The sequence below is a fragment of the Staurois parvus genome, unplaced genomic scaffold (genome assembly GCF_062004578.1).
Source record: "Staurois parvus isolate SC_StPar_1 unplaced genomic scaffold, SC_StPar_1.0 ptg001328l, whole genome shotgun sequence".
In the NCBI taxonomy this organism is placed as follows: domain Eukaryota; kingdom Metazoa; phylum Chordata; class Amphibia; order Anura; family Ranidae; genus Staurois; species Staurois parvus.
This window is the reverse complement of record NW_028319124.1, coordinates 5,985,474-6,007,086: the sequence shown is the minus strand read 5'-3', so window position 1 is coordinate 6,007,086 and position 21,613 is coordinate 5,985,474. Positions and strand designations below refer to the sequence as shown.

Sequence of the window (21,613 nt, the reverse complement as noted above, 5' to 3'; positions counted from 1 at the left end):
GAGACCAATGCTGTAAAGGATAGGAAGGTTTAGTTTTCTAGTGAGTAAGCAATGCCACAATGTGGATGCTTTAGGAACTAAGACAAATATGTCCTCCAAAAAAGGATCAAATTGTGATAAGTGATGTCCAGCAGGTGTTCAGTAATTATCTTGTTATGGTGTGGCTATATAAATTCATTCAAATGAACTGGTGTTACTGAAAACAAAGTATTAGGCACAGTACTCAACTCTCTTACAATCCCTTTATCCAGTTTCAATGAATTGTAGTATATGAGATTTTAAACCCATAAATGCATATAAACCCATATAAATGCAGCGTGGAATTTTCTCATTGTAATACACTACAAGTATTAGTGGTTTCTGATTTCTCCTTACCTTAGTTGTGAATATGAATTGGTCAATACCTTCAGAAGAGGCATTCTTGAGGGCTAAAACATTCTCAATTTTCACCACAGGTGACATATTGCACTTCTGAAGGTCAATAGTGCCCTTGTGCAAAAGAACTGAAGGGGGAAGGGATTTGCGAGCAGCTGCTGTCTTCCAGGGGATTTTTGGAGGGGGAGGTGGCTGAGGTGGCGGTGCCTCTTCTTCTGGCGGTGGCTGTGCCGGTGCCTGTTTTCTCTGGCTCTGCCTACGGGTTTCAGGTACAGAGTCTCTAGAGTCTCTTAACGAAGAAGTAGATTGAGGTGCTGGAGGAGATTTGGTAACGTCTGATGAACGGGCAGATTCTGCCTCACTACTTGATGTGGACCTCCGACACTTTTTACTAGGTGCTGGCTTTTTGGGTTCAGGAGAGCTTTCTGGATCTATGTAGATGAAAGTGTACTGCTCTATTCTCTCCTCCCGTGTCATCCGCAGGGCTTTCTCAGCATGGGCGATACCGATATCCCACTGGATGCGTTCTTTCTGCGGCCGGGGTTTCCTCATCTACACAAGATAACAGAAAGGTTAGACACTATATAGTCACATGTAATGATACACCTACAAAAAATACAGGTTTTTTTTTTAGTCCTACTGCACCTCAATACATACAGTAGCTCTCAATTGATGCACCTGTGTGTTATGTACTATGTCTGCTAATCTCCTACAGTGAGCCTGCAGCCTTTTCCTGTCTACATACATGTACCCCAGCAACTATTTGTCAGCGTGGGTTTCCTAATGGTGAAAACACTGGAACACGGCTGTGCAATGTACAGTTGCAAGAAAAAGTATGTGAACCTTTGGACTTAATAACTGGTTGACCCTCCTTTGGCAGCAATAACCTCAACCAAATGTTTCCTGTAGTTGCAGATCAAATCTGCACAACGATCTGGAGTAATTTTGGACCACTCCTCTTCACAAAACTGTTTCAGTGTAGCAATATTCTTGGGATGTCTGGTGTGAATCGCTGTCTTAAGGTCATGACACAGCATTTCAATCGGGTTGAGGTCTGGACTCTGACTGGGCCACTCCAGAAGACGTATTCTGTGCTGTTGCAGCCATTGTTTTGTTGAATTACTTGTATGCTTTGGGTCATTGTCCTGTTGCATCACCCATCCTCTGCGGAGCTTCAGTTGGCGGACAGATGGTCGTACGTTTTCCTGCAAAATGTCTTGATAAACTCTGGAATTCATTTTCCCATCAATGACAACAATCCGTCCAGGCCCTGAGGCAGCAAAGCAGCCCCAAACCATGATGCTCCCTCCTCCATGTTTTACAGTGGGGATGAGGTTTTGATGTTGGTGTGCTGTGCCTTTTTTTCTCCACACATAGTGTTGTGTGTTCTTCCCAAACAACTCAATCTTGGTTTCATCTGTCCACAGTATATTTTGCCAGTAGTGCTGTGGAACATCCAGGTGCTCTTTTGCAAACTTCAAACGTGCTGCAATATTCTTTTTGGACAACAATGGCTTCCTCCGTGGTGTCCTCCTATGTACTCCATTCTTGTTTAATGTTTTCCTTATTGTAGATGTGTCAACAAAAATGTTAGCATGTGCCAGAGATTTCTGTAGGTCTTTAGCTGACACTGGGATTCTTCTTTACCTCATGCAGCATTCTGCGCTGTGCTCTTGCAGTCATTTTTACAGGATGATCACGCCTAGGGAGAGTAGCAACAGTGCTAAACTTTCTCCATTTGTAGACAGTCTGTCTTACCATGGACACATGAACATCAAGGCTTTTGGAGATACTTTTGTAACCCTTTCCAGCTTCATGCAAGTCAACAATTCTTGATCGTAGGTCTTCTGAGAGCTCTTTTCTGCGAGGCATGGTTCACATCAGACAGTGCTTCTTGAAACCAGTAAACCCAAAACAGGTATGTGTTTTTTAAGGGCAGGACAGCTGTCAGCAACACATCCAATATCATCACACTGATTGGAGTCAAGGTTGGCTCACTCCTGGCTCCAATTAGCTCTGGGAGAAGTCATTAAGCTAGGGCCTCACATACTTTTTCCTCCCTGCACTGTGAATGTTTACATGTTATGTGCAATTAAACCATCGCAACATCTAATGTTTGTGTAGTATTATGTTCAGCAGACTGTGTTCTTCTATTGTTGTGACTTAGATGACGTTCAGAGCACATTTTATGCCCAATTCATGCAAAACTCCACGGAATCCCAAGGGGTTCACATACTTTTTCTTGCAACTGTATGTCAGCACAGCTGTTCTTAGTCTCTGCTGGGAGAGCCTGTGAAAGGCTGACAAGGTGGCAGCACAGGAAATGCTTGCACAGGGTCTTCATGACAGGATCAAAAGCATTATTTTAATGAAAGCTGCATATACTGAAAATATTGAAATTACATTATGATTTTAAAGCTTGTATGAGATTTTAGTGATTGGATTTATATACTTATACCCAAACCAGGTTTTGAACTGCTGAGATGAAAACACAGAACAGATGACAGTCATAAACAGCTGTAGCAGCCTAAGGCCTCATGCACACGGGACAGATGATTTTACATATGTTCTTGCTGGTAGTCTGATCCTGCATAAAACCTTGTTCATACACTGTAAGCATGCAATGTTTGCTGTAACGTTTACATTTGTACCACAAACAGTGCAAATACATTCTATTGGCCACTGCTGCAACTCAGGAGTGTCACCTAAAAATCACCAATAAGTAATCAGTGCCACTTGCATTGCTGATTGCATGCTATTGATGTTTACATCTTGGCCCTGATTCAAGGATAAGTTCACCTTTTAAAAAAAATAATAAATGCACGTCATTGTAGGTAAAAACAAATGTGCATTTATTAGTATTTTTTACTTGGAGCTCAGGAGATCGCAGGTGCCATGCAGGTCTCCTGCAGACTTGTCAGTGTACCTGTCTGCTCGTACCTCATACAGGCAGGCAGATACACACTGACAGGAAGAGACAATGAACTACCAGAGTGCTCACCAGCGCCATGTTAGAACTAAAAGCCGATAGCCGTAAAGGATGCCGGTACTTGCTGTTGTCCATTCACAGAACTCTGTGAATGAGTGAGGCAGCCAGGTGGGCAGAGCCCTGCATGGCCAGGTTTTTTTCTAAAATAGTGACAGCCAGTGGAGGGAGAAGACCTCCTGCTTGCCGTCACTGGAGGCAGTGGAGCAGGCACCGGCTGCAGGAGTGGGAACATGTTCCACTCTAAATATAGGTAGAAAATGAAACATGTTCCCAAAGGTGAACTTATCCTTTAAGGTATTCTTGTGGTGGAGGAGCATGCACACAATAACTGGCCTTCAGTCACCAAAGATTAATAAATGACTGCCTAGGTCATTCTGCACATGAGCTACTATCAGCACATGAAGGACTTCTTGTGGGCTGACATGTACACATCAATAGTGTCTAATTATGTTGTTGATGTTTATTTGTTGGCCCTGAGCAGTTTTTGCACCGTATGAACGGAAAGGCTACCACAAATGTTTACATGCGTACAGCATAAAATACGCTCCATATGTGTGTCCTCAAATGCAGATCTTTCCATTTTGGTTTATGCAGCTTTACACTGAGGATCAATACAGACGAGGGTGCATGGGCCCATACAATACTGTTGCATTCAGATCTGTTATCAAATGGGGAATTTACATCTTTTTATTAACCTTTTCCATTTTTAGAAAAGTCCCTACAAAGCTTGTTTCTGTTGCATTTTCAGTGTCAAAACACAAGCAAAGAAACTCCAATTTGCTTAAAGTGGAAATTCATTTCTGTAAAAGTGCAGAGGTGAGAGGATGTAGTAAGGGACTTCCCAGGACCACATCAAAGAATGGAAACACTAAACAAAATACAAACCCTTTAACCCTTTCATCTCACATACAGGAGATATTTTTAAAAACAGAGACCATGTAGATTAAAGCGATGGTAGTTGCGATTTTTTAAATTGTATGATATTTGTGCATCCATTTATCAAACCTACATTTTCAGTCAAAATACTTTCAAATGAATTTAATGCAAATAAATAAAATAAAATTTTCAAATTTTTAGAAAATTGTACAGATTAGAGTTGACAAAATAGATACCAAATATTTCAGGACTCAAAATTACGTTTGCCTGTGACACATGAAACTAAAATACCCCCAATTGTCCATAAGCAACTGTTTAAAGCCTTTACAGGTAATCAATTTAGAGTTAACCATAAACAATAAAATCTTCTCTTTCTAAGCCTTCCCTGCCCACAGAATACAATGATCAGTTTTGCCGGCTATAGATGGCGGCACTGAAAAAACCGACAGGCTGATTGTACACAAGTTGATCGATATGTTGACTTGTGTACAACCAACTAGCCAGCACATGGATTGAAATTTGTCTGGTCCCTGCTGAACCAGCCGAATTTCGATCCATGTATGGCCTGCTTCAGGAAGCAGAATTTCAGCAGCCATTTCTTACAGTGATTTCACAAGAAGTGTTGAGCTCTGCACTTGAATAATGCTTTGTTGAAGCCTTTAAATCATCATTAAGCTCTAGCCCAATGTCACTTTAACAAGCTGCTAGCATGTATCAGCACCAAGTGAAACTTGGTAAAGGTCTGTTCACACTTGCATTTGTCTCTATAGAACAATCCATGTTCGGTTCGCTCTTCAGAGAGCATTTGACATGTGGTGAGTAGGCAATGTATCGCCTTCTCACCATCTCCGCTAACCCCTCACTTGAATGGGTCATGCTCTGCGGGTGCTACGCCCACTGAAAGCGACAAGGGATATAATTCTTGCTGTGGCCACGAAGTATCGCGGCCGCAGCGTGTGCCCCCCAGCTGCTGCCACTGCATTGTAAAAGAACCCAAAAAAGCCAAATGAAGCTTTCTAAAAGCTTATTTAATGTTTAACATCCTCATATCAGAACTGAAGACTTCAAGGCAGCTGTTTGGAAAGTTGTTCAAATGCTTTGCAAAAGCACCAGGGGTCTCTAAACTTTTGAAACAAAGTGCCAGTTTACTGCCCTTCAAACTGTGGTCAGTGGGAGTACAAAGTGCCCTGGCACTGGTGGGAGTAAACAGTACCATAGGCTTGGTGGTCACTAGGAGTAAACAAATTACATCACTGGTGTCAGTGGGAGGAATAGTGTCCCATCACTGGTTTCAGTGGGAGAATTAGTTCCCTATCTTGGGTTCCAGAGGGAGGAATAGTACCCCATTGTTGGTGTCAGTGGGAAGAATAGTGCTTCACCTTTGGTGTCAGTGGAAGGAATAGTTCCTTGTATCAGTGGAATCGAATAATGCTTCAAGGGCTGGATAGAGGCAAGCAAAGGGCCACATCTGGCCCACAGGCCACAGTTTGGAGCCCCTTGCTCTACACAAAACTCTTCTACAAGCTGGAGCCCAAATGAACAAGGCCCTAAAGCTTTTGTTCCAAATTTTGAATTCTTAGAACATTCCTTCAATTTTCTAATCATTAGTGATTTCCAGGGGTTCTGGAAGCAATCAGAGAGGACAGAAGAATTGAGATTGGGAAAAGAGGACAAGTGGATTTAATGGTGATCGTGGAGAAAATCATAGCATATTAGGCAGCTACATCTGTGATCTTGATTGAGCTGGATAAAACGATTTAAGACCAAGTGTGGTCTAATTGGGAGGTGAGAGTCCACCCTGAGCACTTAAAACTGAGAGTCACGTCTACAGCACTGGTGTTGTGGTTGCACATTCGATATAAGAAGGATTGATTTGGACTGATATTTATAGACTGCACTTTATGAATTTTCACTGAATTATTGATTGTGCTTCATGTTTATATATGCTCACATGATTTATGCTTTGTATGGCTTTTTTATTTAATTTATTACACTGATTATGGGGTATGTATAGGTGATATTCACTAATGGAGGGTTTAAGGAGCAGCTGTATATTCATAAGTTTGATTTATTTACTGGTGCTAGGAACACTTTCTGTGTTGGCAGAAGCTCCTTGAGCATCATAATGATTTATATTTTTATTCCAATTTGTGTATAAACAATAGAATTTTGGTGATCTCATTTACTTTTTTGGAGATATTTAGGCAGTGCACTGGTTTTATACACTTTCACTTTTGAGATCTGTTTTATGTTTTCAATCTTAAATGGAGTTAACAAAAAGTCTTACCAAGATCAATAAAGAGAATTGTAGAAAACATTCAGCAGACTATTGTATTCTTTTATGGATGTTATCTGTCCAGACAAACTACCACAAAATCTGTACATTGATTTTCACTTACAACCACAATTACCACAATGGAATAGATTGACAAAATCAATTAGCTGGGAAATAAAAATCTAAAATGAAATTAACACGACCTGTAGAGAAAAAATGTTTTGGTGATTCTGTTCCAAGTAGTCTGAAATCTCTGACTTTTTTTACTTCTTTGAGTTGAAAGGACAGCAACTGACTTTATCTCGTCCTAGTACAGCAGCATGCATACAAAAATTACCAAACAAATGGGAGGTTAACAATCAAACAGGAGCAAAGTGGTAGACTTTGCAGCTACTAGGTAAGGTACATTACACAATGTTGCCCTCACAATAAGCCCAGTATAATGGGCGCTCCACGCAAAAATTAAGGCCCATTTTATGCAGCTACAATGACCTTTACTTATCTTTAAAATCTTTTCAGTCCTTGGTTTTGTCAGTGTCCTCCAAGCTACACATCTGCTTTAAAGGGCGAGGAGACTCTAAAATGATTCCCGCTCTATAAACATCGATGTAACCACACATCCCTGGTGTGACAATACTTCTCTACTACACCATTAAACACTATCAGCATCTTATAAAAACTTGCCCTTGTACCTGGCCATAAAGAAAAACAGCTGTTTATCTTTCAGTAAATGTTCTGAGCAAAATGACTTTATTCTCTAAGGTCAAGCAGAATTGTGCATACGCATGGTTTGAGCAAGAAATGGAAAACACTGTGCCAGCCCTTTGCAGCCTGGGTAGTGTACAATTCAGGATGAATTCTGGCACAGCTTTTAGACATCACTATGTTCTTATAGGTTAAAAAGATTAATATTAATTTACCCTTTTCACCTTAAAAAGTATGTCTAAAGTCATGTATTACTTAAAATAAAAAAGTAATTAATGGCTTTAACCACTTCCATACTGGGCACTTTTACCCCCTTCCTGCCCAGGTCAATTTTCAGGTGTCAGCGCTCTCACACTTTGAATGACAATTGCGCGGTCATACAACATTGTACCCAAACTAAAATGTTATCATTTTCTTCACACAACTAGAGCTTTCTTTTGGTTGTATTTAATCACCACTGGGGTTTTTTGTTTTTTTTTTGCTAAATTAAAAAAATTCTAAAATGTTGAAAAAAAAACACATTTTTCTTTGTTTCTGTTATAAAAGTTTGCAAATAAATAATTGTTCTTCATAAATTTAGGCCGAGATGTATTCTGCTACATGTCTTTGGTGAAAATAACCCAAATTAGGATGTATTATTTAGTCTGTAGGAAAGTTATAGAGTTCACAAACTATGGGAAATATCTGAATATTGATCATTCCTGAAGTACTGACAGCCAATCTAATTTCTTGAGGTCCAAGAATGTCAGAACAGTACAGATATCCCCAAATGACCCCTTTTTGCAAAGTAGACAGTTCGACGCATAAGAGGCATGGCGAGTTTTTTTAAGTTGTAATTTTTTTGTCATAATTTTTGAGAAGTACAGCATCATCATATAACTGGCACGTCGGTGATCAGGGACACTGACTGGTGACAGTGCAAAAAAAAAATAATTTTTTTTTATTTTTTTATTATTTTTTATTAAATTTTTTTCTCTTTTTTAAGATTTTTTTCATATTTCACTATGACCACAGTAGTATAATGTTACCATAGTAACATTGTACTACTTTGAGGAAATGATCAGTATTTTTTTTTTTTTTTACACAATTTGCTTTTAGTAAAGAATTACTTTGCTATAAGCAAGCATTTACCTGAATGAAATCAATTCATTCAGGGTTTTTTTTTTGTGCTTAACTGTGATTTGGCCACAGCTAATCACATGACACAGCTGGGCTGTGATTGGCCCAGCTTGTGCATATTATGATCGCTGTGACCATTCACAGCTAGCCACACTTGTATACAATGGATGGCATGAAAGGAAGCCATCCATTGTACACAACTGTCATGTGATCTGCTGTGATTGGTCACAGCAAATCACATGGTACTGGCCGGTACACAGATCTGTCATTGGCCGAGTTCGAGGTACATGGCCGTTGACAGATAGCGCCACTGCGCGGCTCTGCGGGGAGACAAACTGCGCATGCCTGAAAGGACTCCATATGGCGTACACCCAGAGGGACGAGGTGCTCGCCCGGCCACCATCTGGCTATAGGTCGGGTGGGAAATGGTTAAAGGATTTCACCTTTCAGACAAAAATAATAAATGCATATTTTTTTGCAGGTAAAAATATGTGCATTTATTATTTTTGTCTACACAAGCCTGGAAAGCATTGTACCAGAGATCGCTAGTCTCCTGCAGACCTGTCAGAATATCTGCTTGCCATACGGGATATACGAGTAAGCAGATCTACTGACAGGAAGCTTCAATGAACTATCACGGCACTCCACAGCACTGTGGTAGTTCATTGAAAACTAAAAGCCGACGACTTGCAGTTCATTCATTTTCACAGAAGTCTGTGAATGAATGATGCGGCCATGTAGGCATCTCCCCATACTATCTGTCAGAGGGAGGGGAGGCAGCGGGCGGCGACTGCAGCTATGAGAACATGTTACACGTTCCACCCTAAAAACCAGTGGAACATGTAACATGTTCCCAAAGGTGAACTTATCCTTTAAAGGTCTACACAAAGCCTATGACTATCACTAGGTTATGGTTGGGATCTTTGCTCTACGTATATTATTACCTCTGCATGTTGAAGACTATATCTCCCATGATTCATACTCTGGGCTGGGCTACCAATCAAGTGAAGAGGTCACAAGGTCAGTGCTGCCTCTGCAGACGTTGTACAATCTGTTTCACTGCATTGGGAAGGGAAGCAGTGGAGAAGAAGTAGTACAATCAGTCCCACTGCATTGGGAAGGGAAGCAATGAAGAAGTAGTACAATCAGTCCCACTGAATTGGGAAGGGATGCAGTGATGAAGTAGCACAATCAGTCCCACTGCATTGGGAAGGGAAGCATTGAAGAAGTAGTACAATCAGTCCCACTGCATTGGGAAGGGAAGCAGTGGAGAAGAAGTAGTACAATCAGTCCCACTGCATTGGGAAGGGAAGCAGTGGAGAAGAAGTAGTACAATCAGTCCCACTGCATTGGGAAGGGAAGCAGTGGAGAAGAAGTAGTACAATCAGTCCCACTGCATTGGAAAGGGAAGCAGTGGAGAAGAAGTAGTACAATCAGTACCACTGCACTGGGAAGGGAAGCAGTGGAGAAGAAGTAGTACAATCAGTCCCACTGCACTGGGAAGGGAAGCAGTGGAGAAGAAGTAGTACAATCAGTCCCACTGCATTGGGAAGGGAAGCAGTGGTAGCCAGTCTTCATTACCAGATATTAATGCCCAGGTGACAAAGCAAGCACAAGTTACATACAAGATTACTAGCCACAGGTGGTCACTTTTGATTGACAAATGACTTAACTAAGGTATGACTACACATTTTCTATGCAACAATGCATTAATTACATTTACTTGGAGACATATTTCCATAGCTGAAATGTTTACCTGGTAAAGCATATGAACTGAATACCTGGGAAACAAAGGCCTGATCCCAAAATTTCCAAGAAACATTTAAAGCTTGTTCCAAGAAAGCCTGGAATGTAAGGGGAAAAACCTGACCTTGACTATAAGTTTGCACGATCTGTTTGAGCCACCTAGAAATGGTGGAATTAAAGCTGGGGGGCCCTTCCTGGGTCAATCTGGAATGGTAAAAAAACAATCCACAACTCCAGAGCGAATAGAGTGAAGTAGTGGGAAGAGATATGCTCGATCAGCTCAAATCATATTTGAACAGTGGATAGAAATCTCCTTCTGGTGACCCAGAGATGGACACAAAGAGAGAAGGGCATTTTCCTGATTAAGTTGAAAAGCAGAGACAACCTTGGAAGCAAGAAAGGTCAGTCTAGACTTCAAAACCACCTTATCCCTCTGTAGGACCAAAAACGGTCCCTTGTAGGATAAAGCTGCCAGTTCAGCCACCCGTGTAGTCAAAGTGATAGCAACAAGGATCTTTAGGAAGTAGACTTCCTAGCCCTGATGATGGTGGGGATGACACTCTCAGGGATACCCCTGCCCTTTAGAACCTGGGCTTCAACAGCCTCAGCATTCTTGGGACAGATATCACGAAAGCTTAGCAGAGATAACAGTGCATCCATGAGAAGTCTTACCAGGTCAGGGTACCACACTCTCCTACAAGTTGTTCACGTCCAGGACAGGATGTGCTTTACCTCCTTTGCCGCAGCAAGACTTATTGTTCCTCCCTGATGAATGATGTATGCCAATCTTATAGTGAAGTCTGACTGAATCTAAAGCAGATGACCTAGAAATAGATAGGTCCAACCTTGGAGACTCAGCCCAATCACCTGCAGAAATTGCACCAACCAGCAAGCCCCTGCATTGACAGAGTGAACAGAACTACCCTCCAGCTAAAAAGGCTGGCGTCTGTCATCAGGATCTTCCGCAAAACAGGTAGGAATTACTTTCCTGATGTCAGAGCTAGATTCTGAAGCCAACAAGACAGGAACAGCCAGCTCTTTGGTGTCCAATGAAAGATCTGTCCATAGCATAGATCAATTTGTCCCATGATAAAAGAACATCATGTTGCACATTTCCTGAATAGAACTAGGCAAATGAAACTGCCTCAAAGCAGGCCACCATCAGATCCAAGACTCTCATGCAGAAGTGGCTAGTTGGACAGCTCCTGTACTGAAGCACAGAGTACAGGAGAGTCTGAAGTTTCTCCTGGGAAAGTGTCCAGGACCAGCAACAGATATTTCAAGTGATGGGTAGGAGAGAGTGATGATTTTTGAAGATTCAAAATCCAATCAGAACATCTGCAAAATCTGGCCATTCAGGGACAATTTGTTCTCCAGAGCCCTCTCTGACTATTTCCTCAAGTTGAGGTCATCTAGCTAGGAATCAGAAGATGACTGGACAATCTGCGACATAAAGTCCTGCATGAGTTAGCAAGAGCTTCCTTTGAGAGGGGAGCAGGCCCAGCAGCACCTAATGGAACCAGAGAGGACTCAGAGGAAGGAAGAAACTCCAATACTAAAAAGCAACAGGACTCCAGTCTATGGGCGTCTGCACTATCCAGGGGTGTTCTACAGCAGACCTCAATCTATTAGTAGGCAATGTGCCACGGACACCCAGTAGAGCCAGGTTGTCATACCCAAGCCCAGAATCAGACAAGCCTTGAGACCCTACAAAACATGAACAGCTGATGGTTAACTCCAACACTCAACACCAGAGGTGACCTTGCATCACAGCAGATGAACATTAAGAACAAATCTGTGAGCAGCAAAGACATGCTTCCTATATGCTGTCTAGTGGGAATTAGGCTGCATAGTGCACATGCTTGAAAGTATATCAGTATTCCCACAGTGTGAAACCCTTCAACAGCAAGCAGGCAGAAAAAGGAGAATTTGAGATAGGCGCCCAGAGCCTAAAGAAAATGAGGAAGCTTTTGATGCCAGCCCAAAATAGTCCACTGACAAAAGTGAGTCTTCTGAGGCAGAGCAAGTGCAGAGGTAAAGCTAAATGCTCTGGACTTGAATAGCACTCCGCAGCTAACTTAGCCAGAACCAGTCTGGAAACTGCTCAAGCAGTGCCTGGTGCCCTGGGGGTGGCCAGGTCCAATCCAGAAGGGTCTAGTCACAAAAAGAATGTAGATCAAGACTGACAAAAACTGTGCCTGGTAGCTAGAAAATCAGACACCTCCTGCAGCTACATGAGGATGAATCTTGATTAAAAAGAAGAAAGTTGTTAGAAAAAAGTAGGTTAGGTCTTGAATCAGACACCCATCCTCATTAGACACTAGACATAGTTTCTTTGTTTCTCAGTATCCAATCCTCCTGTAGGCAACAGTATAACCCAAAGGTTTATGAAGGGGTTCTGTACATTTCTTCTGTACCAAGAGCTCTAGCTTGTGTGATTAGCTGACTAATTTCCTAGAAGTTTGCACTGAATTACAAGTTAGTTATCAGGAATTCCCTGGAGTAATATGTTTTGCAAATTACTCCCTATAGCTCATACTTGCCTAAGAACATGCAGACATGGCATCTTTTCTGATTATAAGACTGAGATTGCACCATGTGACTCTTCCAGTCAGAAATCAGTTTAAAAAAGGACATTGTGAAACAATCAGAAATTTCTTCAAAACACAGAAAGCTATGCATCTGCCACAAATACTGCTAAAATCTTTGCAGCCGATTTAATAATTTAATAATTTTAATTTAATAATTTACATAGAGAAGACTACTGATTTTTTCAACACAACTGGAGTTACATTCTAAATAGCATATTGTACGCTATTTCGGATGAAGGATTGTGGAAAGCTGATCATTATGTCTATGGTTTATGGACAAAAGTTTGTGGACACCGCTCCAAACTACTGAGGTATTTTCAGTGAAGGGTATTGTTAGTTTTACAGCATACAAACACATTTTAGACAATGGGGAGCTTCCAACTTTGGGACAACTGTTTAGGAAATTACCTTTTCTGTTCCAGCATGACTGTGCCCCTGTGTACAAAGCCAGTTCCAAGAAAGCATGGTTTGAAGAGTTTGCTGCCGTGGAAATCAAGTTGCCTGACTTCAATGCTACTGAGCCAGATCTTCTCATCCAACATCAGTACCTGACCTTACATATGCTGAATGAGTACATAGTCGCACAGAAACATGCTTAGATCTTTAGTTAAGCTCTCCCATGAGAGTGGAAGTTGTCACAGTCACAAGGGCGATGGGGGTGGGGATTCTATATTTTATATATATATATATATATATACATTATATTGCCATTTTTTGGGGGATGAGATGTCCAAAAAGCTCATATGGGTGTGATGATTAGGTGTCAACAAACTTTTGGCCATATAGTGTAGGTTCAATTGTCAGTAAAAATTCAGAATACTTGCACTGTAGTTATGTCTAAGCCAAATCGCACCTTGAGCCTTTCTGACTGGTTAAGTACTTTAGCAGCATCTTCAGCCACCAGCTGCTCATACTGCTTCCGACCTCGGTATTCCCGCATGCGCTTCTCATGTATCCAGGCTCTCTCTGGCTCATTGCTGAAAAACTGCACATGGTATTCACGAGCACCTGTTTTGGGGAATGCAAGTAAGATACTGAGGGTAACTTTAGGTACTTTCAGTTTTCATGTTATAAGCTAAGTATTATAACTAGTTCATATGAATTTATGATTCTTGCATATGCCATATTAGCCATTATTACCTTTTACGTTAATATTGCATGGAGATGAACAAATTAATATAGAATTAGGGAGCCCTTCACTCCACTTTAAAAGCCAGGGGACCCCTTAAACCAAATACAGACTGAAGAAAACAATCCCACCATCAAAACCACTATACCCCCATAAGATAACAGCTTAAAAGGAAAAAGCCTTGTTGCTTCAGAGCTCCCAAAGAGGCTGGTCACATAACAATGCCTAGGCAATTACTCCCAGGATCTCCATTGAGGTTGGAGGTTCAGAGAGCAGGTAAAACTGCAGACTGTTTGGGTCTGACTGAACATCCATTCTCAAGCATCTCTGCTCAAATGCCCAGGCATATGATCACATGACTGGCAACCAAGAAAGCCCAAAACAATTTGTGCCTCAAAGAATTACAATATGTTCTTCCTTTTGTAATCACAGCTATTTATTACTTTAAGGTGGCAGGTTTGTCAGGATAGAAGGGGAAGTCAATTTTTACTCTAGGTCTACTTTACAGAGTCAGGATAGGGATAGTCCAGGGGCGGACTGACCATTTGGAAACTCGGGCACTGCCTGAGGGCCCGGGGTCAGTAGGGGGCCCCATGAGATGCCCCTGGTACCTTTTTCATAGGCTTTTTTGAGTTTGGGCAAGGACACAGGGGCCCCATGAACCCCTATTGCCCGGGGGCCCCATGAGTTGTCAGTCCACCCCTGGGATAGTCTAATATGCATTTGTCCAGCTCTGTAAAACAGTACTATATTGTTATTACAATGTGCAAATCTGTCTTACCTCTGGAATTGATCTTGCTGTGAACATGAAGCTGGGGGTCACAGGACACCATACAGGGCCACCAAGGGTAAGTTCCCACCTTAGACCAAACCAAGTCTCCAACATGAAACCAAACACCAGTCCGGACTTCAGGAGAAAGCGGAGAAAGGGGGCTCTGTTCAGCCTGAAACATAAAATGAAATCAGCCTCTCAGTTGGCATTATCTCTACTACTACACATAATCATACTGAATGCTGCAGAAAAATAAATGCAAACTTAAACATTTTATGGGTAACCTATATTTAGGCTTTAGGTTAGTGTCTGTTAGTTGAATGGCCTGTTGTTGTTTTTTTCTTTTTGATAACTATTAGTGTATCAAAAGCCAAGAATGATGTAATATCCTGCATCTTACCAGTCTGGTAGCTGCATTAGTTTTCTTTTTTCATGCTCTTTTTATTTATTTTGAGCTGGTGGTTTTACCAGCAATGCACTTCCTGACACTTATTGTTATCTATAGGAGAGCAGCATTGTCACCCTAGGACAGCACTATACATAGTGTACATAACACTGTTTAAGATTTCAGTGCAGCACTGTCAGCTTTCCACAGTAAGTTAAGAACTCACGGGATTTCTGGCAGGATAAAGAAGTATGTTTTTTAGAACTTATCAAACTGATATTAGAAAACACTTCCAATGGTATATATACAAGGCTAAAAGGGAGCAAATAAGAAAAGTTCATTGTTTGGGTCTACATATCCTTCAAGGACTCCAGTGGAGAGCAGTCGCTACCTAAAGTCCAAGTTACAAGTTAAAAAGTTTAATTCCAGGTTTCCTGTGTCTTTAAAAGATTTCTTTGAATGAGGCATCAGCTATATAACATATAGCGCTGTGTTCTGACAGCGGGATGGGAACTTCTTGTCCGGCTACTGGAACAAAATAGGGTTGAGTTGTACACTGCTCAGCCATTCACAGGAAGCATTGTATTTCATCAATAAATACAAGGCTTAGTCTGACTGGCTGAGGTGTTGATTGTGATGTCATCCACCTGCCTCTCCACCTCCGCCAGTCAGAGGAAGCTTTGTATTCATTGATGCTTGGCACGCAGCCCAAATCAATTCTGTTCTAGGAGCAGGACTGGACATACCCATCCCTCGGGCAGAACATGGTGCTGCATATTCTATGTAGCTTATGCTACATTCAGTTTATACGGTGCTCCTGTCTGTTAGTGAAGGAAGCAGTTTGCTTGGACCAGCTTGTAGTTAGGCTTTAAAGCAAAACTTTATCCATAATAAATTGATTTAAAAATAATGTTCTTTAGCAAGGAACATGCAGGGGTTAGACAAAAAAATGGAAACACTAGATAATTTGCAGGTGTGAAAGTGACCACATGTTTGGAGTTGAAAGCAGAAGTGATGTAACATTCGGTACTCAGTCTCACGGGACTGACAATGAGTTCTGCAGTCACTTTTGTTTTCTTATTCCAGTTTACAATCCTGCGCAATGTCTTTTTGTCTCTTTCAGTCAGCTGACCATGTCGACCGCGCTTACACTTATCAGACAACGTTTTCTGTATATGCCGTCATATATTTTGACACTGTACCTCACGACACAGCAAATAAATTGGCAACTTCACTCACAGAGGCACCAACTATGCGAGCACCAACAATTTGCCCTCCTTGAAGCTCAGTAAGCGCTGACATGACTCCGTATTATTAGCAGCGCACGCAGTGAATGACGAAAGTGAGGCTTCCCACCTGTAAGCTAGGTGTCTCATCACACAGCGAAAGCAAAAGAATGTTACATCACTTCTGCTTTCAATGCAAAACATGTCATCACTTTCACACCTGCAAATCATGTAGTGTTTCCACTTTTTTTGTCTAACCTCTGTACATTCCACATTAATAATTCTATTACCAAACTTAGTGTGTTCTGTAAATTGCCTACAACATTGAGCCTGTTTCTTCTTCCTAGAGGCTGCCATTTTGCTAAATCCCAAAACCAATGAGCAGCATTAAATCTTTAAGCTGTTAGCAGATTGGCTTCCACGCAGTGCCATAAAATAGAGAACAACTGAGAATGTGCATAGCACATAGAGTATTACTGGATTACTGGAGATAGAGTATTACTGGATTTTAAACAGTATAAGCACTTTTTAGCAGTTTTTAATGTTTTATATAGCTATACCTGCAAAAGAGGCCAGCCTGAAGAGATTTAGCAAGGCTTCATTTTCTGACTAAAGTTTGTTGAACTTCACCCAAGAAGGGAAGTTCCGCTTTAAGGCCCCGTCCCCCGCTAAGGACTGGAACCTTTTGGGAGCAGGGGGTATCCGATTTTGACAGGTATCCGCCCCCATGTCTGCTGCAATGATCTAGGCGATCAATAGTGGACGTTGTCGTCTCTCCCTCCCTCCCCATAGTCTTCTGGGACATGTGACAGGTCCCAGAAGACTACGGGATCATTCACAAGGCGCAACGCTACTCCCGCATGAGCAGTGGGCACCCAGATGCCCACACTTAAGATGCTGGCTCCGGGGAGATAGGACAGCCGGTGAAATCAGCAGCGGTGAGGATACAGCTAGATTGAGGGACAGGTGAGTGTCTGTTTTTTAAAAGTGAGTAGCTACAGTTTTTGTTTTTGACTGACAGTAACCGCTCTCTGCTCAGAGCGGATGTGAGAACTCAGTGACCAGAGGTCATGTGATTGCTGAGTTCTCACACTTAGAATGGCGGGGGACAGATGCGGCACTGCATCGATGCAGAATCCACCTAGGTATGTATGATTTTAAAAAACTATCCACCCTAGTGATAAAAGCCAGAACAAGAGATAAGGGATCCAAGTATAGATGGAATAAGCCTAAAGTCTGGTGGATCCAATAGGAAATGGGGACCTCAGAGACCACCTATCTTTCTGTGTCCAGACAGTGACCACAAACAAGGAATCCACCCAGTGGAAAGGAGAAAGCTATATCCATCAATGAACTAAAGAGATGTCTTTCGTTAATAGAAAAAAAATAAAGATCATCTATCTAGAATGTGAAAGTGATATAAAATTATCTTTACAGTAAACACTGCAGCAATGACTCAAAATATTTGCTTGCTGAAAATACACTATATTGCCAAAAGTATTGGGCCCACCCTCCAAATCATTGGATTTAGGTGTTCCAATCACCTCCATGGTCACAGGTGTATAAAATCAAGCACCTAGGCATGCAGACTGCTTCTACAAACATTTGTGAAAGAATGGGTCGCTCTCAGGAGCTCAGTGAATTCAAGCGTTGTCCTGTGATAGGTTGCCACCTGTGCAATAAGTCCATCCGTGAAGTTTCCTTGCTACTAAATATTCCACGCTCAACTGTTACTTTGTATTGATACAAAGTGGAAGCAACTGGGAACAACAGCAGCTGAGCCACCAAGTGGTAGGCCACGTAAAGTGACAGAGCGGGGTCAGCCCATGCTGAAGCGCACAGTGTGCAGAAGTCGCCAACTGTCTGCAGAGTCAATAGCTAAAGACCTCCAAACTTCATGTGGCCTTCAGATTAGCACAACAACAGTGTGCATAGAATGCATGAAGGTAAAAAACCCTGAGCCTTTACAACCACTTTAACCCTTTGAGGACCGTAAGATTTTGGAACGCCAAAAGAATCAATTTTTTTGTTTTTAAAGTTCGTACACTTCAGTTGCTGTAACTAAGCCATTTCATGAAATAATTGGCAAAAAGCTAGATCCATTTGTTGTTTGTTGATAAGAACTAATATTTTGACTCAAACCAAAAAAAAAAGAGTTTTAAGTTCTTAATCAGATGATACACGCAACTAAAAACATGGGACAAATACGTCCCTTGGTCCTCAAAGTCTTTCAGATGCTGCCTTTCAGGCTGTCACTTATTGCTGAACGAAAAGTAAATGAAATACGTTATGCTGAAACATCACACAAATGAAATGTAACTTAAGTAGCTTACATACATATATTCTATGGGGAAACTAGTTTTGCCCAAGCAGGCAAATCAACAGATTCTCATAACTGTTGCCCTCATCATCTGCAAAGCTTACCTTTCTTTCATTTCCCTTCCTCTTTTACGCTAGCAGTGAAAAAAGTTAGCTCTGCATGAGGTCTGGTTCAGGAATCGCACCTGTTCCCGCACCGGAACCACCCGCAGCCAAATCGTGCTACTCTTGTGAGACACACGGGGCTGCCATTCATCCCTGAATGGCGCCCTTCACACATCTCAGCCCACAGCACGATCAAAGACCATGCAGTTTTCCTGCGGATTCATTTTTGAAAAGGTGCATGCACCTTTTTTCTTGCGTGAAATGCAGGCACAGCAACCCATTCAAATGAATGGGCTGCCATGCCCGTGCAAACACGAGCCGCACAGCCCGCAATAGCGTGAACCGGGCCTTAGCGCAGATTTGGTACTGTCACTTGACAGTGCTGGATGTTTGAACAACACAACCACCAGCACAGTCACAAGGGTGAAAGGGGAGTATGTCACATGCCTCCCTATACCCCGAAGTACCAAGAATTTCTCTACATCACTGGCAGCAAAATGAAGCATTGTGGAAGCAAAGAGAAAATGAATATGTGTAGCTGTGAAGGGAAGCAGTTAAGGATACTTTCACACTGCTCTGTATCAAATTCATGTTTTTTGTTGCGTTTTTGCCACATTGCTTTCAATTTAACGCAATGCATGGTGCATTTTTGTCAGGGTGGATAAAAATCAATGATTTTTTTAAAAAAAATCAAAAAAATCGGATTTTTTTTAATTTAAATCGGATTTTTTTTATTTAAATCGGATTTTTTTAAATAAAATGCTTTTTGAGGAAAATATATTACCATCCAAAGGTTATTCCATCATGAAATAAAGATTAGTTTTTTAATTATGTAGAATAAGGCTGTATATGTTTAATTTTTTTGGTAAATAAATTCCATGAATCCATTCACAATGTCATGCTCTTCCAGAGGTTTTTGTAAGATTATTGGGCAGTTTCTCTGCCTACAAGATATTATCACAGATGCTTGGTTTACTTTTGCAGTTCTCAAAACTGAATTTGACTCAGCGGAGATCACATGCCTCTTCTTCACAGCAAAAATGTTATAACATGAACAGAGTTAAGAAAAAGACCTTCATCCTAACTTCTACAAACCTATGAATACAGAATCAACCCCTTCACTGCTAAGTTTCAAGAAGTTCAGTGAATAGAATAGAAACAATATTTTTCTGATTGTTTGGAGTGGAATAGATCTGCACAAGAAGAAAGTGAAACTAAGTGTGAGGAGGAAGGGGCTGACAGTCGAAGTTTCTTAAAATATATATATTTTGTTTAGCCAAATTAGTTAACAAACATGGATGTTTAAGCAAATCACATATGCTGGAATGTTATTGTTTCAGTTGAATAAATCTATTAAATTGTTATTATTAAGGTAATGATTATTTTTCTCCTTCCTAAGTACAACAGAAAAGTTGTCCAAATATGAATGATTAACCTATTAAACTGGGGATAAAAAAACTAATATGAAAAGTTGTTGTTCTAAAAATCTTCATCTACTTGTATATTAAAGTTATACCAGCAAGAATTAGTCTTTATGTAGAAAACTAGGATTTAAATCAAGCCTTACTGACTAGGGATTTAAATCGTGAATTAAATTGTGATTTAAATCAGTTTGATTTAAATCAAATCCACCCTGATTTTTGTCACATTTGCATTTACCGCATATCACTTCCCACTATTCTAATGCGTTTTCATGCGATTTCCAGTGTGACTATGCAGTGCAACTTGCTTGTAATTTTGATGTGACTTTAGGGTTTGCATCACCATAGATAAGAAGCATTCCTATGCGATTTTGATGGATGAGTTTCACCTCTCCTCCCCGGTCATCCTTGCAGCCTAAAGCTAAGTTCACACTGAAAAGTTTTTGATCCTTCCTTTGATTGATCCTTACTCAATCATTCCTTCCTTTGATTGAAGGATCAATCGATCGAAAAAAGTATTGCTCGATCACAGGACGGGTAGATCAATCGAAGGAAGGATCGATCTAAAGGATTCAAGGAAGGCTCAAAAATTGAATGCTTCTATGCTAATGCAACTTCTGTGAGATAACAGAAGTCTGTGGGGCTAAAATTGCACTGAAGTCCACCAGGAATCTTTTCCAAATCTGCGCTGTGCTGAGTCTCATTGATTAGAAGGGCACCTTTGAATATGTGATTTCCCTTGTCATGCGATTCTGTGAATCTGGTCTTTGAGCACTTCCCACAGATGTGTCGCGTTTTTGATGTGGCTTCCATTCATGTCAATGGGGAGGTGCCTTTTTGTTACAGTTTTTTTACTGGACCAAACATACACCAAAAATGCAACAAGCAGGACTTTGAAAAACGCAACACATCCCCACCTGACCAGTGTGAAGAGCTCCATAGGAATGGTCATGCGTTTTTCTTCCTTTTTTTAACCAATTCCCGTCTGTCCGTAGCCTATAAACGGCAGCGGTATACGTACCCAAGCTTGCGGCAGCAGCTCCTGCACAGCTCACAGAGAGCACACTCAGGAGCCTGGCAATTTGTGTGTCATCCAGACACAGTGGATCACATTATCACTGTGTCTGGGTGATCGCATGGTGATTTACCATGTGATTGCTGTGTCCAATCACAGCAATCACATTGTAGACAATGGAAAGTTAAAGTAAGCATTGGTTCACAGTGAGAGCAGATAGAACCGATGCTGCAGCCTGTGTGTATAGCAGCTTGTCAGGCTCACAGTCTGCAGTGCCAGCCTGCCCCAGTGAAATGTAAATAAAAAATGCAGCCAGCTCCTGACACCTGTCCCAGTGTTCACGACACCACCAGGTTCTGCTGGGAACTCAGACTGCTTTCCTCCAATGATAAGACTTGCCCTGACACCCCCCAACCTTCCCTGCACAGCCCAGCCATTCACTGAGAAGTTCCGTGTCTGCTGTTTCTCTTTCCCCAACTCTTATGAAACTGAGAACAGAGTGTGTGTGATCCCTTTTAACCACTTCAAGTCTGGACACTTTTACCCCCTTCCTGTCCAGGCCAAT

General features: G+C 41.4%; 1 protein-coding gene across 5 annotated transcripts in view; it reads right to left on the bottom strand.

Moving 5' to 3' along the window:
- The window catches only part of NSD3 (nuclear receptor binding SET domain protein 3), a 192,758-nt gene that overhangs the window by 126,905 nt on the left and 44,240 nt on the right, over positions 1 to 21,613 (bottom strand). For all 5 annotated transcript variants that reach the window (XM_089661313.1, XM_089661314.1, XM_089661315.1 and 2 more), the window contains exons 3-5: positions 14,587 to 14,749; positions 13,530 to 13,684; positions 376 to 927 (exon numbers count right to left, since the gene is read on the bottom strand). In XM_089661313.1, coding sequence (XP_089517439.1) covers positions 376 to 927; positions 13,530 to 13,684; positions 14,587 to 14,749 — 870 coding nt within the window. The remainder of the gene's footprint in view (positions 1 to 375; positions 928 to 13,529; positions 13,685 to 14,586; positions 14,750 to 21,613) is intronic.